General features: G+C 44.3%; 1 protein-coding gene across 1 annotated transcript in view; it reads right to left on the bottom strand.

The window, feature by feature from the left end:
* Positions 1-2373: 2373 nt before the first annotated feature.
* The window catches only part of baz1a (bromodomain adjacent to zinc finger domain, 1A), a 38881-nt gene continuing 18208 nt past the window's right edge, over positions 2374-23046 (bottom strand). Inside the window, exons 14-31 of the mRNA XM_080784430.1 lie at positions 22092-22257; positions 21359-21445; positions 21197-21270; positions 20959-21038; positions 20081-20484; positions 19210-19424; positions 18333-18466; positions 18017-18162; positions 17019-17230; positions 16259-16330; positions 15636-15718; positions 15215-15379; positions 14258-14460; positions 13355-13603; positions 11617-11783; positions 7866-8047; positions 6501-6588; positions 2374-5485 (exon numbers count right to left, since the gene is read on the bottom strand). Of these exons, the coding sequence (XP_080640556.1) occupies positions 5316-5485; positions 6501-6588; positions 7866-8047; positions 11617-11783; positions 13355-13603; positions 14258-14460; positions 15215-15379; positions 15636-15718; positions 16259-16330; positions 17019-17230; positions 18017-18162; positions 18333-18466; positions 19210-19424; positions 20081-20484; positions 20959-21038; positions 21197-21270; positions 21359-21445; positions 22092-22257 (2897 nt within the window). The 3' untranslated portion in view covers positions 2374-5315. The remainder of the gene's footprint in view (positions 5486-6500; positions 6589-7865; positions 8048-11616; positions 11784-13354; positions 13604-14257; positions 14461-15214; positions 15380-15635; positions 15719-16258; positions 16331-17018; positions 17231-18016; positions 18163-18332; positions 18467-19209; positions 19425-20080; positions 20485-20958; positions 21039-21196; positions 21271-21358; positions 21446-22091; positions 22258-23046) is intronic.

Here is a 23046-nt window from a genome sequence, read left to right as displayed (position 1 = left end):
CACCATTCGCACAAATCTTGCCATATTCGCACACGATTAAAATGCTCAAAGGTAGTAGTAACCAATACCATGTGACATGCAACATGTTTGTTCCTAGTTGTAGCTGTGGGCAGGTACAAACTGACTACACGTTGTTCAATCAGCCAGACTTGATTGAAAATGTTACTCACAGTATGTAGAGTACATTTCAAACAAGTCAATACAAAAACTGCTACGAGGATAAAACCAGAAATAGCACTATAAGACTTGTTTACATCAGGGTCCTCCATTCTGGGATTCCATTGCACTGGCAGGGCATCTAAGGTTTGGCTCTAGACTAGAGTAAAAAAGATAGCTCTGGTCCATATAGCCTTCTACTGCTTCTACGATTCTGCCCTGCAGTATAAGGCTATGGGTGGGACTTTCGGTTTAAAATCTCAAATCGAAATCAGACCAGCCTCTCCGCTTTAGCGTAAATAAAAACAAAGGCAGGTTGTGTCATTAGAAAGCCTACTTTCCTTAGTGGACGCACTCTGAGCCACCCACCACACGTATAAACGGTACTTTTTGGCCAAAAGGGGATTTTGTTTCCACCGGGAAAAGTTACTTCACTGTGCCTTCTACCGATATTGCCCAGAGAATATTATTATTCTATATTATTTATACGTGTGGTGGGGGGCTCAGAGTGCGTCCACTAAGGAAATTAGGCTTTCTAATGACACAAAACCGCCTTTGTTTTGGTGAGTAGCAAAAACGTTCTTTTTATTTACGCTAAAGAGAGGCTGGTCTGATTTCGATTTGAGATTTAAAACAAAATTTGAAAGTCCCATAGCCTTATACTGCAGGGCAGAATCGTAGAAGCAGTAGAAGGCTATGGACCAGAGCTAACTTCTGTCTTGCCTCAGGGTTCCTACACATTTGGAATTACAAAATTCGGTTAGGGTTAGGGTGAGGGTTTGAGATAGATTGTAGTCGTAGGACTAATGACTGGTGACACTGGTCTAACCAATGACCAGTCTAAACCAAATACTGTCTAAACTAAGTACTGCAAAACATCTCTCTCTTTTTACTAACCACCAACGGTGGTTACATGAATAGGACCGGGCAGGTTTTATGATGTTTCAAGCATCCACAACAGATTCTGCATTCACAACTAACCTGTCAGCGGGGAGTGTTGGGCGGGAGGAGTAGGATGAAGGCTCCATGTCCTCCCGGTGGGGGCTTCTTCTGGCAGGTGAATCAGCAGGACACGATAGCAGTGACAACACAAATGTGTTTGGGGGGGGAAGGAGCAGGCCCGGATTGGACAGTCCGGCAATTCTGGCAGATGCCAGAAGGGCTGGGCAGTCATGGGGCCGGGGCTGAGCCAAAACAATGAGAAAAAGTAAAAATAAATAAAATACATAGTAGCGTCTTTGGGCCGGTGAAGACCACAGATGCCAGGGCCGGTTTTCTGTGCCAGTCCGTGCTTGGGGGGCATAATGACTAAATTGGGGAGAAAATGCGGGGTAAAAAAAAAAGTGAGGGGTGATCGACACTGCTCGACAGTCCCGGGAGGGAGACATTACTCAACTGACCAAGTAGAGTTTAGTTTTATAGCAGGGTGAGACGTTTCTTCACTTCTTTCAGGGTCGAGAGGACTTCACGACCACCTGTGATTGTGTAATTACTACTTAAACGGATTAATAATCAGTCTGTCGTTTACATCTCCATGATTTCAAGGCTTCATGGGGTGTGTAATTATTATACACACCCCATGAAGCCTTGAAATCATGGATTATTTTATTTATAATTATTTATTTGTTAACACTCGTGAGCCACAAATGACCGGGTCATCAGTCAATAGGGGACTCGGTAATAGCCTGGCATGGCCAGACTAATAACACTGCGTAGATATTAGTCTGGAACTTCGGTGATGAAAAGGTATTTCCAAGGGGGAGGTTATACAGATTCCAACGTCACAGCAAAAGCGTCTCACTTTCAACACTGGTCACCCACAACTCTGGGGTGAGTGAAAGGTCATTCAAACTGATCAGTGCCAGAGCAATCATTTTCTTTTCCTGTGGCAGATTACAAAAACAAAATTAAACAGGACTAACATTCCAAGAACTGGGAGCAGCGATGGCCGACAGGACACGATGGAAAGACCTGGCATCTAGGATCTCGACGACAGTCGAACGATGATGATAGAACATTTGTCACCGTTTGGGTGAACTACTCCTTAAAGAAGGTAGAATAATGATTTCATAACACAAATCCAATCAAATATTGTCACTGGTCATGGTCGAATTAGAGAACCGTGTGTGTACACTACAGTATATCCATACTGCATGCGCACACCACACCACACAACACCACACAACACAACACAATAAAGCAACACTAAAATGAGAACAATTACAAAAAGTCAATTTATTCTTTACATATTAAAATCTTTACACATTATCAAACAGGCTACGGAGCAGGAGGAGTCGTCTGAGGAGAGATTCAGCTCTAATATACAAAACAAACATGTTCTCAAAACTATAAAACAAACAAAACACACTCATAAATAAAGGAAGTACATTTCAAACTAAATAAATAACCAAAAGACAAATGGGGGCAGAAAAAGAATATAAGAAACATTGGTTTCCAGTGTAGTGTTGCACTGGACAGAAACACGAGCATGTTATATTTGGTGTCAGATCTCACAGCCCTCAGAAACTAAAGAAGTCTGCCGTTTGATTTCCGCGTAGAGCGGAAGACGCCATATTAGTGCCGAAACTCGAGCATGTGAAAATATGAAATATACACAGAATTAAACCAACGTTTAAACACGAACCCACTAAAACCTGCAACAACGCAGCAAACGGAACAGAACTGAAACATGGGAGGCTGGAACAGCCGTTTCTAGCAGTAGTACTTTGGATCGTAGCAGTCAGACAATGCACCGCGATCACTTACAATGTTCTTTGAAATAATAAATCAAATTATAATTTTAGCTCCCTGAGCGAAACGCAGCGGACTGTTTGGATTAAATGTTTCAGTGCAAAAGTTTAGTGGTCATTCGTTTCCGAGTGGTTAACAATGGAATGATTCGACAGCCATTTTGTTATCCCAGGAATGTTTTGAAAAATATATTTGAGAAATGCGACTGTAAGATGTTATACAAGTATAAGTTCCAGACCCAACCTAGCTACCTTAATATCAACATAGATATTACTTCTATATGAATATCAACATGACTAATAGCTGTATATGACTTGGTCAGTGTGCAATGTGTTGCATACTAGACCCATGTTGCCATGACGACATTCACTTCAGCATCAGCTAGGGTTGGGAGAAGACGGGTAGCTGCCTAAAACAACAACTTCATCAGCGTAAAGGTCCTTTGAGACGTGGAGCGGGCGATGCAGGCGATGCAGTCGCCTGGATCAACCGACAGCTCCGCTCATGAGGGAGCGTAAAAAAACCCACTCGCCACAATCCGGGTCTAGTCAGCCTCGGGCATGTGCACGAAAAACAATCAAAATTTCTCGGGACCGCGCCCGTGAACGTACTTTTGCGTGATCGCCCCTCAACTTCTCCATGCGTCCGAGACTAGGTGCGTTAGTTGCTGACCGTCTGTAAAGGCTTTTAACTGACCAATGAGGACCGAGTACCACTTTCTAAACGGACGCCATCAGAAGCCGGTGGGATTTCCGCAGGTGAACAGCTGCACCCGTTGTCTAGGAATATACGCGTAGATAGCACCAGTAGGTACCATTAGCCTAGCTACGTTTATAAACGTAGATGGCACAGAAAAAGTTAAGATGAACATAACATTGTGAAAGTTATGAAATAAGAACATTTGATCAAAGACAGAAGTCGCAGGTGTTGAGGTTCACAGAGGCGGCAGTGATTAGACAATTAAGAATGACAGGCAGACATCGGTCACCACATCACACGGTCTCTTATCTGTAGCATTTAGGTCTCTCTGTAGGGTTGGGGGTCTATCGGTAGCTTCTGGGTCCATCTCCAGCTTTGACAGCCATTTGACCACCATTCTTCTAGTCCGCTGGTAGTTTGTCTGCGTTGCGAGGCCTTTGGTTGTCCAGGAGTCTAGTACAGAATGTCCTACTCTCTACTAGCGTGAAAACCTAGTTTACTATAATTGATGACACAGTCAGAGCTCAAGAGGGAAATATGGTTGACCAACCCAAAAAAATAAACAAACAGAAGAAGCCCAAACAGTAGCAGGATCATATTCTTCTCTAAACGAGGACGTTGTCAAGATCTACAGACCAAAAGTTTTAATGGCAGTGGTCACCAAGCCTGGTCTTTTGGGACCCCTTAAACCAGTGGTTCCCAAACTTTTCCATGTCAAGGACCCCCAAATTGACACTCATCAGCCCACAGACCCCCATTTGAAGAGATACGGCAGGGACCCCCATAAGAGAAGATCTTCACGGCTCTAGCAGTGATTCTCAACCCATTTAATTTCAAGGACCCCCGGTTCGACATGCATATTAGTCTACAGACCCCCATTTAATGGCGTTTCTATCTCTGGGACCCCAATTTATATTGTAAAATCAAAGATTTAACTCTGAGAGTGTACAAATGGAACCACTAGGGTCCATTTGGTTCCATTTGTACACTCTCCGAGTTACAGACCCATAAGGGTCCATTTGGTTACAAACTATCATTTAGCTGCTGGAACTCCCTCAAGGACGCCTGGGGGTCCCCGGACCCCACTTTGGGAACCACTGCCTTAAACGGTATATTATATCATATCAGAAGTCGTATGATATAAAACAAGCAGTACTAGAGGTAAAAAAATATAACAGTACTAGCGGTCCTGGAAGGATAGAAAACCAGCACTAGAGGTCCTGAGAAATGCCAGTTAACTTTCTTTTTAATGTTGCTTCATGGTGGACAGCCCATTGATAATTCGACATGACGATCCGAGGTGAGAACACATCAATGATTTTCCATGTTTCGACAAAGTAGAATTCACTAGAGCAATGTTTGGTGTCAGTAGACCACTAATTTAGATGTGCTCCACCGTGCTCCATCGCGAAGAGCTACTTGCTTAAGAAAAGTCTTAGAGCAGTGATTCTCAACCTTTTGAACTTCAAGGACCACCAGTTCGATATGGACTAGGCATCCGACACCATTTCTTACCTCTGGGACCCCCAATATGCACTGCAATATCCTCAGTTAATTTAACTCAAGAGTTACAGATCGGTTAACGGGTCCATTTGTACCTCTTTGGTGGTCCCCGGTTCTGACGTTGAGAACCAGTGTTATTCCTTAAAAAAAAAAAAAAGAGGACCAGGGTTGGTGACCACAGCGAGGGATGCATGTGTGCGTTAGGTTTACGTTCTGGAGCGCTTGGAAGGGGGGGTGTTATCCTGGAGGCCCAGCTTGGTGAGCTCAGACTGGAAGAAGGACTGGAGGCGCTGGCCGGCCTTGGCCTCGTTGGTGTGGCGAGGATTGTACTGGAAACAGTTTGCGAACATGAGAGCCATGTCCTCTATGTACCTCGCTAGAGAGAGACAGAGAGAAGTGGTGGTGGTTACGTTAAAGTATGTGAAATGTGTAAATTAAATATTTAAACATTTTCATTTGTGTTGTGTCACATTACAGAAACACACCGCCGCTACTGTTGAGATGGTAGGTTCTTTTGTATAGTATGTTTTACCCGAGACCTTTTATTCAATGCTTTGTATAGTTCAGTCAGATAACTCAAGAATAGATTGAACTAAATATAGAATAAATAAGTGTGCATATAATATTTTATCTTGGCGTTCGGCTTTGCTAAACTTTTCTCCCTGCTCGGCACAATTAGACAGCCATCAGTTGTTACCTGGGGTTCTGTGTTCAGTAGTGTTGTAGGGTGTTACGTGTATAGTTGTTACCTGGGGTTCTGAAGTGTTGTAGGGTGTTATGTGTATAGTGGTTACCTGGGGTTGTGTTCTGTAGTGTTGTAGGGTGTTACACGTATAGTTGTTACCTGGGGTTCTGTGTTCAGTAGTGTTGTAGGGTGTTACACGTATAGTTGTTACCTGGGGTTCTGTGTTCAGTAGTGTTGTAGGGTGTTACACGTATAGTTGTTACCTGGGGTTCTGTGTTCAGTAGTGTTGTAGGGTGTTACTCGTATAGTTGTTACCTGGGGTTCTGAAGTGTTGTAGGGTGTTACGTGTATAGTTGTTACCTGGGGTTCTGAAGTGTTGTAGGGTGTTATGTGTATAGTGGTTACATGGGGTTGTGTTCTGTAGTGTTGTAGGGTGTTACACGTATAGTTGTTACCTGGGGTTCTGTGTTCAGTAGTGTTGTAGGGTGTTACACGTATAGTTGTTACCTGGGGTTCTGTGTTCAGTAGTGTTGTAGGGTGTTACTCGTATAGTTGTTACCTGGGGTTCTGAAGTGTTGTAGGATGTTATGTGTATAGTGGTTACCTGGGGTTGTGTGCTGTAGTGTTGTAGGGTGTTACGTGTATAGTTGTTACCTGGGGTTCTGTGTTCAGTAGTGTTGTAGGGTGTTACTCGTATAGTTGTTACCTGAGGTTTTGTATTCACAGTTGTTGAGTCTCTCTCTGATGGTGCTCAAAGCGATGGGTGCCTTGATGATGTCATAGTAGTCAGGAACCTGAACACAAGACATTTACATGTATCTATCCATGGACCACCATGTATCTCAATGCCCCGCTTAGAGCAAATCAAATATTTTGTCTAAAGAGTTGATTGGTGTACAGGGGGGAAAAAGAGCAGACAAAGTACAGAGCCTTACGTGTCTGTGGAGTCTGACTTCAGCCTTTGTTAGTGGATGTGCATGCTTTATTATTTTTTCTGAAACCGCACTATTATTATTATTAATGTGTTTTTTGGGGTTTTTTCACCTTCATCGATAGGTTGAAAGTAGTGACAGGAAATGGGGAGAGAGATGGGGGGGGGGGGGGGGGGGGACACGCGGCAAAGGCCGTCGGGATCTGGAGTCGAACCCGCGGCACGCCGTCAGGGCTGGCTCAGCAGCCTAGGTGCCCAGACGGTTGAGCTAACCGTCAGGGCTGGCTCAGCAGCCTTGGTGCCCAGACGGTTGAGCTAACCGTCAGGGCTGGCTCAGCAGCCTTGGTGCCCAGACGGTTGAGCTAACCGTCAGGGCTGGCTCAGCAGCCTAGGTGCCCAGACGGTTGAGCTAAACGTCCGGGCCTGAAACCGCACTTTTAAAATGAATCCAATTAGTCCAGTAATTAAATGGCAGAGGTTGAACAAAATTGCTTTATTTTATTTCTCAACTGATTCGGACAGGTCACTAGCCAGGATTAAAAGAAAACCCCGATCTGCTCACTAGAAATACCCCAAATTCGCCCTAATCCAAGATGGCCGCCACTGTCCTGGCTAGTAGACCAGACATTTAGAGGGGCAGGTGCTCAAGTGAAAAAAGGGCACCTTGTGCAGCGCGTGGAACCGGCCGAATATGTGTGTATGTATATATATATATATATATATATATATGAAGCTTTTTATCAAGAATTGATCAATGTCACCATGGTCCACATACTGTACAAAAAAAAGAAAAAAGGGCACATTGCCAAAAGGGCAGGGGGTGCTCTAGGACCCCCTAGAGTCTACCTGTGCACACCACTGCTAATTTCCTGTCAGAATCAGTTGAGAAACCAAATAAAGCAATTTTGTCCAAACTGAGTGGATTTCTCTTTAACTTTATTTACTGGACTAAATATGTAGTAGCGGTCCCTCTGCTTCAAATCTCTCTCAGGCCTCCCTCTTGGCCTGAATTCTTCCTTCATGCACCTGTGGTTGTCCCATGGCAGGTATACTGTACATGCTATACCCTTCGTGTGTACAGTACCCGTGTCTTCCTGGCTGGTACACGGTACATGTATGTTAAATCCTTCATGCGTGTACCTGCGTTTTGGACACCAGCTTAATGAAGGGCCAGCTGTCGGGATGTCGGACCAGTTCTACCGTCAGCTGCTCGCACGCCGACAGCTCGTGGACGCCATGGTTACGACCCGAACTCCGACGAGAGGAGGACGACGTGCCGGACAGGAGCACCGGCTTGGGTGGCTTAGAAGACGGAGAGACATCTGGAGAGAGAGAGAGAGAGAGAGAGCCCGACATCCATTTCAGTGGTCGTTTTGGCACTGCAATTCCTAGAATTCAGTTTGAAACTAAATGTGACTGGGGCTGACAGAAAGGGACTAATTTCGGCCAGAGTATTTGTTTTTTTTTACAGATTATTAAAGCACAGAATGTAAGCTTTCATATGATGCATCATTCAATGAAATTGAAACTGTTTTGAAGGAGGTATGACAATTTTGAACTGGTTGCACCAAACTGAGAATATACCACTACAAAACAAATTCAATAAACAATATTAACAGTAACTAGAAAACAGTTCCCTACGGAAACTGCGTGGGCTCGCCAAAAGACGCAATGTATATAATGTACAGTAGAAAATGTATTAAAGCTGAAGGAAAAGTAAAAAAAAAAGAATGTATAAAAAATTGTAAAAAGAATAAGCATAAATAATAAGTAAAAAAATAAAGTTAAAGTTTTTTCTTAATAAGTTAAAAAAAAAAAAGTTAAAGTTTTTTCTTAATAAGTAAAAAAAAAAAAAGTTAAAGTTTTTTTTTAATAAGTAAAAAAAAAAAGTTAAAGTTTTTTCTTAATAAGTTAAAAAAAAAAAAGTTAAAGTTTTTTCTTAATAAGTAAAAAAAAAAAAAAGTTAAAGTTTTTTGCTTTTTTTAAGTTTTCATTTTTTTCAAAAAATTACTTTTTTTTCAAAAAATTACTTTTTTTTCAAAATAATACTTTTTTTTAAAAATAATACTTTTTTTTCAAAATAATACTTTTTTTTCAAAAAAATACTTTTTTTTCAAAAAAATACTTTTTTTGGAAAAAAAATACTTTTTTTCATTTTTTTGCGTGCGTGCGTGAGCTGTGTAAAGGCCAGCCAATAGGAAGACATGGTGTGTGTGTGTGTGTGCGTGCTCTTGCGAGAGCTGTGTAAAGGCCAGCCAATTGCACAAATAGCAGACCTACAAGCTCACAAGGTATCACAGAGCAACTCATTGAGATCTTGTAACTTTAATGTCAGCCCTGTAATTAAGCCCTTATATGTCTCAGCTGTGGAAGTAAAAGACTTCCAAGTTCTATGCCAGTACTATGACTGGGAGAATAGAATGGTTCTGAATGGGGGAAAACTATGCCCGAACAAATTGCTCTATCGCAAAAAGTAAAAGTCGAATGCAAATATTTTTTTCGCTGTGAGTGGCCTGAGATATTGACGTACACCATGTGCGATTGTGGTGTTGGTACGATTGAAAATGTGGTTATAAGAGCGAGTTAAGAATTGTCTGCGCGATAATATCCTCGTAAGAATTATACAATGGAGGTCAATGAGCAGATTTGCTGTTTTTGTGTCACTTAAAAGGCCGTAGTTCACATTCTGTATGTCTCTGTGCTTTGGTGGTCACATTGTGTGAAAGAGGACATGTGTGGCTACAAAATGACCAAAGAACATGCGTGTAAAATGAATACTTTGGCCGGGACGACAATTTGTTTGGTAAATTTTCAAGGAAAGAATTTCAGTTTCCACACTCTAGTCAAAGAAGAGCCGCACTCTAAAATGGCACTAATTACGCGAAACGGCCTGCGATTGAACTGCGATTTCGGAAAAACCGTTTAACGTATTCGAATACGGTTTGAACCACGAAAAAGTCCAGAGTCGTGTGAGCGTTCTAAAGTTTAAATCACGTTTCTACGACAAAGTATGCCAGAGTAATGAGGCTGCAAAAGTGAGGTTGATTTAGAGATAAATCCCATACAAAGTCAATGGCAGGAAAAAACTATAAATAAAGTTAAATATTTTAAAAAGTATAAACTTTTTCAAAACAACTTTTTCACCAATGAAAGTTCAAAGATAGATGAACATTATAAAGTTTGAATGAAGTTTCAAAGTGAAAGTATGACGGAGTAATAAGAGCTCAAAAAAGTTAACTGTGAAAAATGGGACCTTTCTTCCATCGACTCTCATTATAAAGGATGTTAAAAAAAGTTTAAAAGTTAAAAAGTATAAAAAGTATAAAACTTTGTAAAAAGTTGTATTGAAGCAAGCATAACTGCAAAGAGCTGAACAGTTTGAAGTTTGAACTAAAATTCTAGCATAAAGTATGTGGAAGTAGTAGGAGACCGAAAAAACGGCGGAATAAAGAATAAAGCCGGAAGAATAAATATAGACTGTGGATAACTATTGTGTGCTCGCTGAGGCGAGCCCACAATAAGCCAAGTCCATTGTGTACACTACAGACTACAGCCAGTTTAAATATGGGGTTTCACACATAATAAATAATACACGATGACAGTATAACAGAAAAGCAGACAATTAAAACCACAGAGACTGAATAACTAAAAGTGAAGTGCAGAGAGATGCCAATTACTGAGAGTAGGGCGCCCTCTCCTGGCCATTGTGATGAATTAAAATAAGAGCACTCAGCACTCAGCACCACTCAGTTGAACAGATCATCTGGGCACTGCTGTGTGCAGGCAGAGGCATAGAAATCACACCTGTGTGAAGTGAGGGGCGCCATCGTCTCATGTTGGCCAATCTCAATTTACGTCCTCAATGTTTGTGTTTACACAAACGCTCAAAACTAGTCATACAAAACGGTTCCAAAACAATGTTTGTGTTTACACAAACCTAGTCTCTCGAGACAGACTGGGGTCGCTGTTTTTCCGTTATTTGCCGATGGGATTCTATATAAAAGATCACACAACAGATCGAAACATTCTGTGTTGTGAGCTTGTAGACCTGCCATTTTCGGGCCGAGCCATTTGCTGTAGTAGTAATCCGCGTGTCCCGTAGGGCAGGAGAACATTTCTCCTGTAGCGTGAAGCTTCATTTACTTAATTTAAGCCCAGCCAGTGTGCTTTCTAGAGGGGTGGGCGCGCATGGAGCAAGCACTGGAAAAATATTGGTTCACCCCCCTACGCCCCCCTGGTAGAAAAATGACCGTCACTCCCACTCCTAGACCAGGAAATGTATCTCGTTTGTATCTAGGCTTTCATTTTTTGAGCCGATGCAAACGGAAATAAAAGCCTGGGTACCGAGGCTAAGGATCCCCAGCCTGGTGCCATAGCAACCAGCCAGGTTGGGGTCCACATAAAAAAGGGAAAAAATAAGAACAAAATAATTTTGTAAATGTCAGTACTCACTAAAAAATGCTGAAATTACATAGGGACTAACCCCCTAATCGAACCCTTGTTGCAGAGTGCCAAGGAAAGAGGCACTGGGTCCCAGCAATGTCCGTGTTCAACTATGTGTGTGTTAATGAGCACGAGTATGGCTATTAGTACCAGTAGGGGCGCTGTTGTGCCAGAAAGATAGATAGTGCTGTACTGTTGCCTGCTAATGAGAGAGAGAGAGAGAGGAGGGGGGGGGGGGGGAGAGAGAGAGGAGAGTTGCACCACTCAGTTCACACAGGTGTGATTTTTTTAGAGTCTTTGGTATGACCTGGCGCGGACATCCCAATCTCATGGTGGACACAGAGTAGCTGGTGCCCCCACATTTGGATTAGAAGAGGAGGGGGGACCAAGTACAAAAGCGACCCCGGTCATCAAAGCATTCGTTGGGTTTAAGTGGTGAAGGAATTACCAGTAGCTGTTCTCTTGTGTGCGGAGGACGGGTTGCTGGTGGGAGCGGCCAGGATCTCTGTGCTCAGACGGCTGCTGGTTCGAACCCCGAGGCGGGGAGGAGCTCTGCCATTGGACACCGGGGTGCCCTTGGAGGAAGAGGAGGGCATGGCCTTTTTGGCTGAAGACCTGCCATGTATGGATGAGAAGTCCATTATAAATTGTTGAATTAGATGTTATACAACCAATGCTTTTAACACTAATTATGCTAATGACGTTCTTTAGAATAAAAAAAAAAAAAATTGGATGTGTAGGTTGGATGTAGGTATTTAGGTCCTTTTTTATTGATATCGAACCATTTTATAAAAAATAAATATATCATTTTTTTTGGCCTTTCCTTCAGCAATCCTAGACGGGTTTCGCGCATGCGCACTGCCGTTCACTTACTTGTTTAGGGGGCAGACAAACGTTGCTCATAACTCTCTGTGGTTTTGATAATAACGCTGATGTTCTGTTGGTCATTTCTGACTCCAGCAGCACCTCGTTTGGAATATTAACGCTTCTAGAGACATAAGACGAGGTAGCGTGAGGTACTAAGGGAACATTATGCCTCCCGGCTTGGAAGGCGGGGAGAGTTAAATATCTATAAGGCTCCATTTGGTTACCAACTCTCTCTCTCTCCATCATTTAGCTGGGGACCACATTTTCAGAGTAAAATCTGCCTCATCCTCGTGGCACTCCATAGCGCCTTTATTATGAGTCAAAGGAAATGCATGCTTTATTAACACAATTGTTGGCCATGGATTTTTCCAGAATAGAGACGTAAGAGTGCCCAGCTCAATAGTTATTGAGCTGGGCATAGTTAGTTATTGAGCCCGGGCTCAATAACTAATACTGGGACTATTTCCAAGCAGATTTTCATGGATCAAAGGCGCAAATACTTTGGCGTATGCTCCAAAGGTGATTAAACCATCCCGGCAGTCACAGTATATTAATATTATGCTACAAAGTGCGGAAGGTGTTAACACGACTTTAAAACGCTACGGCAGTACAGTTAAAAATAAATCTACAATAACACAAAAAGCACTGGGGGGCTTGTTTCCATTGTGGTTCAGTGTACCAACATAGCAATAATAGATCTATTTACAGAAAACAGTTTGATCATTTTATCCCCTACTACAGTGCCTTTCAACCAATTTCACATCAAGGTCCATTATTTATTCGGCATTTGAGCCACGGATCACCACTTGATGACATTTAACCTCTCAGACCCAAGACTAAAAATATTTTGTTGTTGTTGGATAAGATTTTGTCTACAATTCCATGCTTTTGGCAAAAGTCGACCAAAATAACAATTCTTCTACATTCTCTAATTGTGGAGACTTCTTGTAAATCAAGTAATGCACATGTTTAACAATAATGTAACTCTTGAAAGCGTAAAATTAAACCAAATGGGGGTCCATTTGGTTTCATTTGACACTCTCAAGAGTTAAAGATCTATAAGGGTCCATTTGGTTACTTTCCATCATTTAGCTGGGGACCACCTGGAACCCCCTCAAGGACCACTGGTTGAGAACCACTGCCCTACTAGCTTGCCCCAGAGAGTCAAAGTACAAGATTCAAGGCTGTTGCTACAGCTAGGACATTCCACATTGGCACATTTTGCTCCCCTATGTTTGAGCCGAATCTAGGGGGAACAAGGTTATGTGTGTAAAGACATATACTAACTGTTATGCGTGTAAAGATATAGAAATACTAACTTGGAAGCTGAGGAGTTCTTTCCAGCAGAGTTGCTGTTTCTGGACGACACCTGTTGACCTTTGGGCGTGCTCTGGTTGGAGCCTCCCTGTTTGGACACCTGTTGACTTTTGGGCGTACTCTGGTTGGAGCCTCCCTGTTTGGACACCTGTTGACCTTTGGGCGTGCTCTGGTTGGAGCTTCCCTGTTTGGCAGACTTGGAGCCCTTCGTGGAAGGAGGCAACTTCAACTTCACGGACACCTTCTTGCTGCTGAGACACGAGAGAGAGAGAGAGAGAGAGAGAGAGGTGGGGTAGGGTTTAGAACCAACAGAGGTCTACCTGCTTCAGTTAGTAGTTTAAATGAAGCAGGTGGGCTATATTTATAATAGAAATGGAAAAATATAAAGCAATGACACTGCTAGCCCGTAGCACTTGCCCTAGCCTTGACGACCTTACAGGCGTATGCAAACTTTGCATACTTGCACTTATGTAACTTGGATAACATTTTATGTAGACATAGCACTCTATAGTGGAATATCTATATAATGAAGCTACCTATGTGTATACACCGTTAGGTTCTTCTTAGCTTACGTAGATTCATGATAACAATTTTTCATGAAATTGATGTATTACCATGTTTTTGTTCTTGCTTGTTCTTGTCTGCTAAATGCCTAATTTGTATATTGTTAGGGATGGACAATTCATATGGGTATTGGTGGATGTTGGCAATATTGGTATCGAACAGATATCAAAATAATAAATTGGTTTCAGCTTGAAACCAGAGAATTACCGCTTGAGCGTAAAAATCTTCTCTTATGGGGGTCTCTGGCAAATCTCTTCAAATGAGGGTCATTGGGCTAATTAGTGTTAATTTGGGGGTCCTTGACATGAAAAAGTTTGAGAACCACTGGTCTAGGATCACACCTCACTGGCTCCTCCTCCTCAGCCGACGATTGATCATCCTCTGACTCCTCCTCTTCCTCCTCTGACTCCTCCTCCTCCTCAGACTCCTCTTCATCCTCCTCCTCCTCCTCCTCATCGATGGAGGAGCGCTGGCGTGACGGCAGGCGGACGGAACGCTGCTTGGGACGACAGTCTGGACAAAACCAGTCTCCTCCTGGGACAGACTGCAGAGAGAGAGAGAGACAGACAAAACCAGTCAAAACCAGTCTCCTCCTGGGACAGACTGCAGAGAGAGAGAGAGAGAGAGACAACACCAGTCAAAACCAGTCTCCTCCTGGGACAGACTGCAGAGAGAGAGAGACAGACAAAACCAGTCAAAACCAGTCTCCTCCTGGGACAGACTGCAGAGAGAGAGAGAGAGAGAGACAACACCAGTCAAAACCAGTCTCCTCCTGGGACAGACTGCAGAGAGAGAGAGACAGACAAAACCAGTCAAAACCAGTCTCCTCCTGGGACAGACTGCAGAGAGAGAGAGAGAGAGAGAGACAGACAGACAAAACCAGTCAAAACCAGTCTCCTCCTGGGACAGACTGCAGAGAGAGAGAGAGAGACAGACAAAACCAGTCAAAACCAGTCTCCTCCTGGGACAGACTGCAGAGAGAGAGAGAGACAGACAAAACCAGTCAAAACCAGTCTCCTCCTGGGACAGACTGCAGAGAGAGACAAAACCTCTTGGGACAGAATGCACACAGAGAGTAAGGTTGTGCGGTTTTTCGGTATTTACGGTTGATACAGTTTCATTTAATCTTTACGGTGTCACCGACTAAACCAGCCAAACCGTTTCACCTGACATGAGTGTTGGGTGGCTGTGATTATTGTTGTTTACGGAAGCAGTAGAGAATGGCAGCATCAAACAACGTTTCCATGATCCATCCGTCCGATTGATCCGTGTGTGTGTGTGTGCGCGCGCGTGCCTACCTTCAGTTTGGGTCTGAGACAGTGCAGGTGGTGTCCTCGGTCACAGCCGTCACACAGTAACATGTTCTCTGCGTCTCCTTTCCTTCGGCACAGTTTACAGCGAGTGTTGAGGAGAGACTTGGCCCAAATAACACTCCTGTCCAACGTGGACAGATGGACAAACACCTGGACACAATAACAATTTGTTAGAGTCGTCGCACATTTGCATATACGTGGATTTAATCTGCGTCATGTTGTCATCCCGACCATTAGGAGCAGTGGCTGAACATATCCTGACCAATGGGAGCAGAGAATTCAAGGCCTGTTCATAGTCCATAAATCCTCAACATCCACGTTAGTAAGATAGTTAGTCTTGTGAATGAAACACTTGCGATTCCAACTGGTTCTAACTGGTATTGAACTGGTTCTAACCGGTACTGACCTGAGAAAGACTGGAGCAGGATTGCAGCGAGTCTCTCCAACGTTCCAGAATCGTCTTACACACCCGACCACTGTCACTGCCGTCTGACACACAGAAAGAGAGAGAGACACAGGTCAGACTCATTACCATCCCACTAGAGCTCTTCATCCAAAAAAGAAGAAAAAAAAAGGTCCCGAACCCGAAAGGGATCTGTGAAATTTGATCTGTTACCGACACGTTCTGAAAACATTTTCAAATAAGAAAACCAAACCTGAAAGGACCCGTGACAATCTGGCCTGATGCCGACCTGTTCCGAGGCACCGAGCCCGAGTGGACCCGCGGCAATTTGTTTCCAATATTTTAACTCCATCTCTACCGCTAGCTGTTAGCATAAACCCCAATTCCCAGTGCCAGCATACGCGTTCACTTTAAAAGACGGTGTGGGATATGACGCCACCTAGCGTCGACGTCCGTGTATATATATATATATATATATATATATACACGACGAGCAATCAATGATTGTACGGCGGTGTTTTCAATTCAAATCAGCCTGGCAGACAGTGGCAGCTGGGTTGCCTTGCAGTATGGTAGCCTACGCTACGCATTCATTGCGTAGCTCAACAGACAAGAGTGTATCTTGCCTTCACTGGATTGGTCGTCATCTTTCTTCCTGTTCTTCTTGTTCTTCTGGTCCTTCTTTGACTCCTCATCACCTGGAGAGAGAGAGAGAGAGAGAGAGAGAGAGAGAGAGAGACAGTTTAGATCTGTTTTCGCTCGACACACCTGAATGTCTGTCGTTTTGTGTTGTCTGTTACTGTGTTAATTGCCGTGTCTGATAATCCCATGTGGGATGGGTCAAGAAATTGTCCGGACACGAAATGAAAATATTCATTCATTCATGACTAAATTAATTTCGCTCCTATGCCACCAAAATGTGGAACTTCCTACCAAGTAAGTCATTAAGACATGCGAATCCCTTGAATCCTTCAAAACTGCTCTCAAAGGGCACCTACAGACGGCTGCAATTGGAAACTGGCCCCCGTAAAATCTGAATCCCCCCACACACCCCTTTCCCCCCCCTCACTGTATATGTTTTCTTTTCCTTTATGATGATTATTTCGCTATATAGAAGTGTATATTTGTATGTCTCTAAATGTTATGATGAATTGAACAAGGTGGACCCTCTTGTAAACTAACAAGTCTAGTGCTTTATTGGGTCATCCACTCAATCATTCCTTCCTTCATAAATACTTCAATCAATCAATCATTCCTTCCATCATAGAACAAAATATTCTTGAAAGATTCATAGAAAAGACACCATAGCAGTCATCCCTGTGGGCCTGTAGTACTGTAGCTGGGTGTCCTGGGTCTTCCCCGGGTGTTGTAGTCGTTGTTCCTTACCCAGAGGAGCTTGGAGGAACTTGCGTTCGATTCCCTGTTCTATCTGGGCCATGGCGTGCGCAAGGCAGCGCACGGAGCTGTTGGCGGGCTGGGGCGTCCCCGGGCCTCCGCTGCCCGTACCACTGGAGGCGCTCACAGTGGACCCGGCAACCTCCCCCCGCAGCTCCTGCAGTCTGAACAGCTGCACCGAACAGCTGCCACTCAACACACTTCTATGAGAGAGAGAGAGAGAGAGAGAGAGAGAGAGAGAGAGAGAGAATTAGGTGCACTGCTTTCCCACATCACACTTTCAAATAGGGGAAAGTTAATCAAACTAATCATTATAAAACACACAATTAGCAAATGGAGACAGACAAGCAGATCTAAGCGCTTGTAGATCTGCATGCCAAGAGAGAGAGAGCGAGGATGCTCGATCATATTAGCAAACAAAACACATTAAATAAAAGCTCACTTCCCCCATTTAGGCAACCAGAACACAAACGCCACTCCCCATTTTTTTGTAACGTTTTTAACCTGCATCGGGCAAACGTGACAGTCAACCCCTCTCCCTCCAGCCGTACAACACTCCCCCCTACCTCAAAGAACTATTCTCCCACACAAACCACTGTGTAATGCCCTCCCTGACCACCGGAGAGCACTGCAGTCTGTTGATTCCTTTAAGAGAGGACCAAAGACCCAGTTCAAATGTAAAGTGCATTATAAATATGCTTTAAGAGTTTAACGATTACGACTTATCAATGGTTCCCTTTAACAATTCCTATGTATAACTTTTATTGCAATATGTATTGTATACATATTATTGTAGGAGGTTCTTAACGTCAAGTAACAAGGATTCTCCGGGCTACTTGAGTAGGCTCCAAATGGATCCTTAACAGGTCTGGTGGTCCTTGAAATTAAAAGGTTTGAGAACCAGTGAACGTGTGATGGAACCGATTCCAAAAGGATCCCAGGATCCCAACCCCAATTATAAATCAAATGAATCATCCACATCCACCCACCTGTCCTTGGAGCTGATGTGTAGCTGTGAGCCGTCCTGCTCCATGTCCTCTCCTCCGTTCATGTGTCCGTTGTGTCTGCCGTCAGACACCAGCAGCTCATACTGGCCTTTCTCCAGAGCGGCTCTCCATGTCTCTCTCTGCATGATCTACACACACACAGAACGTATATATAATCTACATGTGTCTCTCTGCATGATCTACACACACACACGCACAGAGTAGAAGATTACACTTGAGGAGCTGTGAGTGGCAGGATAGGACCATTTCAGACATGACGTGTGTGTGTGTGTGTGTGTGTGTGTGTGCGTGCGCACACCTTCAGCATCCCCAGACTTCCTTGGTAGATTCTGTCCTCGATGTCCAACAGCATATCTCTGAGTCGGTTCTCCATGTACATCTCAGCTGGAGCAGAGGATTCTGGGACAGAGCGCCACGACGCCTCCGGCTTGTCTAGGAGGAATTGTTTGATCAATTATTGATTGACATTTCTATACTATAGTAGAATGGCTACAGTGTGTTGAAAATGGTCGCTCTACAACGCGTCGCAGCCTCTTTTCAAAAGTTTTTGAAAGTAGTTAGTTTTCTGGATAAAAATCAGCATCCCGACCTGAAAATGCATTTCCGTTTACTAAAGAGCGGGGCTTATAGCCATTCAACACTAAATGTAGAGCTATTTGACACTCATTTGTATAGCAATGATTACTATGGGCTTATAGAGCTATTTAACACTCATTTTAACAACAAAAATGTTAAAATCACTTACACAACCTTTACGTCTTTAAATATATATAACCAATGAAAAGTATCAAGAGTCTCTGACTAAACAATAAATACATTGGAACTTCTTTTTTTTTTCCTGAAAAGTAACAGTTTTGGACACACGATTCTACAAATGCCTTCGAAATCCTTACAGTTTTCTGAAAAACCTATGTTTCTATGTCAGTGGTTCTCAAACATTTTCATGTCACGGACCCCCAAAAATATATGTAATTGGCTGCAGACCCTCATCTGAAAATATGTTGTTCCAGGGACCATCCAGAAGCAAAGATTTGAGTTCAAAAAAATTCGCTCTGAAAGAATATATATATTCAAAGGTTTGCGCCACATTTTCAAAAATAGCAGATCTACAAGCTCACAGCGCGGCACTGAGTGCCGTGTTACGAGCTTGTAGATCTGCTACACGCTCGTATTACCTGTATAGTTGTATTTGTTGTATATATCCTCAGTGCTGGTAAGGATGTGTGTGATTCGGTCTTTTTCCAGCAACAGCGCCTCCTTCAGGCCGCTCTCTCGGTGACCTCGAGGGTTCAGCGCCTCCATCAGTTGCTCCACCTCCTCCACAGAGCTGTAGAAAGCCCATTGGTTGGGACGGATGACTGGCGGGCCGCTGGCAACCACGGGGGCGGGGCTGAACACGACCAGAAAGGAGGTTAGCGTTTTCAGAGCTCATCGTTACAATCGTCAATGCTGCAGTGTAGTGGTTGTCAACCAGGTGGTCCTTGAGGGGGTTCCAGGTGGTCCTCATGCAGCTAAATGATGGAGTTGGTAACCAAATGGACCTTTATAGCTCTTTAACTCTTGAGAGCGTAAATTATGGGCTTAGGAATGCAACAAAGACAAATAGAATCTGCACAAATTCACGGTGGGAGAGGCCGACGCGAGGATGAAGGTTTTGGGGGACGTTTGTCTTCAGTCTAAGGTTTTAGTTAAAGGACCACTTCACCACTTTTCAACCCGTCTTCATATAATAGGTCCTCACTGATAATCATGAAGAATAAAATCTACTCGGTCTGTGTCTCATAGGAGGGCTGTGGGCAGTTCAGAAACCGTCTTCCAGTTCTCACGATAATGAAAATCTAAACATTTTTGGGAAAAAAAGGATCTGCCTAATGATGATGTCACTGGAAGACGGTTTCTAAATCTCCCCACAGCCCTCCTATGAGACACAGGCTAGGAGTAGAAAACAACCGTGCCATTTTATCATGATTATTTTTTTCATCATGAACATAGGTTGAAAAGTGGTGAAGTGGTCCTTTAACTCCAGCGATAATAACGCCGCTATACCTGCTGTGGGTGTCCATGGGCGTGTCCTGCTGCGCCCCGTCCTGCGTCTGTCCGTCGTGCGTGGGCGGGGCAGGGCGGGGCTCCAGCAGCGTGTCCTCCGTCTGTCCGTCCCGTGGCGGCGGGGCAGGGCGGGGCTCCAGCAGCGTGTCCTCCGTCTGTCCGTCCCGTGGCGGCGGGGCAGGGCGGGGCTCCTCCAGCAGCGTGTCCTCCGTCTGTCCGTCCCGTGGCGGCGGGGCAGGGCGGGGCTCCAGCATGTCCTCCGTCAGGCCGAAGGCGTCGTCCTCCACGAACAGAGCCGAGGTGGACGGGAAGATCCAGTAGCGGCGGTACAGTCTGTCTCTGCCCAGAGGGAAGATGGCCGTACGACACGACGCCTTCAGGATGCGATCCTGCAGTTCCTGGACCTGACAACGCACACACACACACACGCGCACAGATGAACACTTTCCCTCCCGTTCACGAGTTATGTTTTCATTGTTTAATTCACATACGTTTTTCCCATCGGACAGAGTGGGATAGGTGACGCGTTCGGAATGCCGTCACCGGAATGTTTTCAGTCACACCGGCATGCAAAGGCTTCTGGGAAATTGAGGCCCAATGCATTCCAATGGCGGCACGCTATGGGTGGCTCTGTACTACGCTCTTCGTTATTGACCGGCAGTTGGGATTATCTTTCGACACGACAAAGGATCACGCCATTTTTATGGCGGATTTTCATGAAACGGAACGGTTCTTCAAAAGGTTAGCGAAAATCAGAGGGAGGGCGAGCTCCAAAAGTGGTCTTTGGCATGCCAACGCGGTATATACCAAAAGCTTACAGTAACGTGCTACCTTGTGGCGTGTTTGTTTCCACAACCAACGAGGAGACTCCATCTTACCTTCTCCAGTTCCTCCTCCTGCTCCTCAGCTGTGAGGCTGACGGGAGCAGCCTTCTGTTTCTCCTTCTGGTGGAAGCCCACTGCAGGAGAGAGGAGGAGGTGCTGGTTAGAGAGTGTGTGTGTGTGTGTGTTCTCCTGGGTGAAAACAACTGCAGGATAGAGGAGGTGCTGGTTACTGACACACACACACACACACACACACACACACACACAGTAGATAGATTAAGGATATAGGAACCTGTCTTCTTGGTAGAGGTATCGTCCTCCTCGTCTTCAGTATTCTGTCCCGTCAGACTCTCTCGATGCGCAGTGCTACAAAATACGGTCAAATACTTAATATACACACGCAATACAATACAATAGTAAATACACAATAGATCTATCTCAGTGTGCACGGTACCCGTTTCTGTCTTCTCTCAGTTTGTCTTCCAGCTCTCTCATTCTGAGCTCTTGTTCCTTCAGTTTCTCCTCTTTACGAACACGGACTCTGGAAGACAGAAAAGAACAACACTGAATCATGATGAAAGAATAAATCCCTCAATCAGAGTCATCTCCTTTACTGTGTTAACAGACTGCAATGAGCTCGTAGATCTGCAATTTCCATATGATGTCACAAAACCTTTGTATTCTTTTTTTATCCCATGATTTTTCACCCAGTGTCAATTATCTAATGTAATCCCGGCGCTACACTTCCTCTGCCAACCTGGTGGAGGGCGGCGGACTGACCTTATGCTTCCTTCTATGCATGAGGAGTCCAAGCTGCTTCTTTTCACCTGACAGGGGGGGGGGGGAGTTTCCCCGGCTGGACGTAGCTCGTGGAAGGAACACGTTATTCCGACCAGTTCCTTTCCCCTCCATCAGGCGCCCCGGCTGGCCAAGGGGAGGTAGTTTAGAGACCAGATTTGTTTTTTTTCTGGCCTTTGTCGGGCTTCGGGGTTAACATTAATTAAGTATTTTTTTACGGTCGGGCCGAGCCTCGGGCCGACCCAGTTAGGGTAGGGTACGGCTGGGCCTTCATTTTTGGGCCCCGTTGAGAACTTTACCTGTAGCCAGCCTCCTCCTGGTCTCGGATAGTAAATAATGTACCTGTGTGCAGCCTCCTCCTGGTCTGTGACAGACCATAAATAATGTACCTGTATGCGGCCTCCTCTCGGTCTCTGCGGTGCTGTTCCGTGCGCCTCTCTCTCAGCTCCTGTTTGCCAATCTTCTGTTCGTCCGCGTTGTCTTCGATGAAGTCCCTGGTTGAGACCAGAGACAGGAGCTTCCCACACAACACCTGAAGGATGGCCAGCTTCTCTCCTAGTGCACACGAACACAGACACACACACACATATTTACTAGCGAAATCTCTAGGTACCCGACGATCGAGGGCCACGATTCGATTTAAACCGATGCATCAAGATTCCAATAAATTATTTATTTACCCCCTCACTGTGTGACTAATTTCAAATGATCCATAAATGAACAGATTAGTTACTTCTTTTATTACACTAAAAACAAAGAAAAACATTAAGCAAGGTTAAAGATTACAGTAGATTTACTGGTATGGGCGAAATGGAAAAATATAATATCACGACTTTTGCAAGTTGGTTTTTATGGTTCTTTTTTCAAGTTACTTAACAGTGCAAACGCATACAAGTTAACAAAAACTAGAAGAAAAAGAAGTAACTGCCCATTTAGACGGTCAAAATAGTTATTTTCGGGGGAACAAAACCACCGTAAATGAACGTATAGAACTGCAAAGCATAGAATATGTGCATTCACTGTATCATGATTTATACGATATCTCTGAAAAGGCATATCATGACGGGGAGACATAGTATTGTCTCGATGGATTCTATCATATCGGCCACCCCCGATTTATATATACTAGTACCTGTGCCCGTCGGCCTACTTGGGAACCTAGTATGCAATACCCATTGTCGCCTGCATCTCGTCTGTCTGCACGTGTCTGAAGAGTGCAAACTAACTGTGACAAATGGACTGCTTAAGTAATGAAATGGCAGGTGTTGGGGGGTTGCCATGGCAATCAATTGGCTGAGGCAGAGGCTAGGAATTGTACAGGTGAGGGAACTTAGGTCCACTGGC

This window comes from Protomyctophum bolini (genome assembly GCF_963924005.1).
Source record: "Protomyctophum bolini genome assembly, chromosome: 15".
Lineage (NCBI taxonomy): Eukaryota > Metazoa > Chordata > Actinopteri > Myctophiformes > Myctophidae > Protomyctophum > Protomyctophum bolini.
Note: the sequence above shows the minus strand (reverse complement) of the source record. Positions and strands in the feature narration are given on the sequence as shown.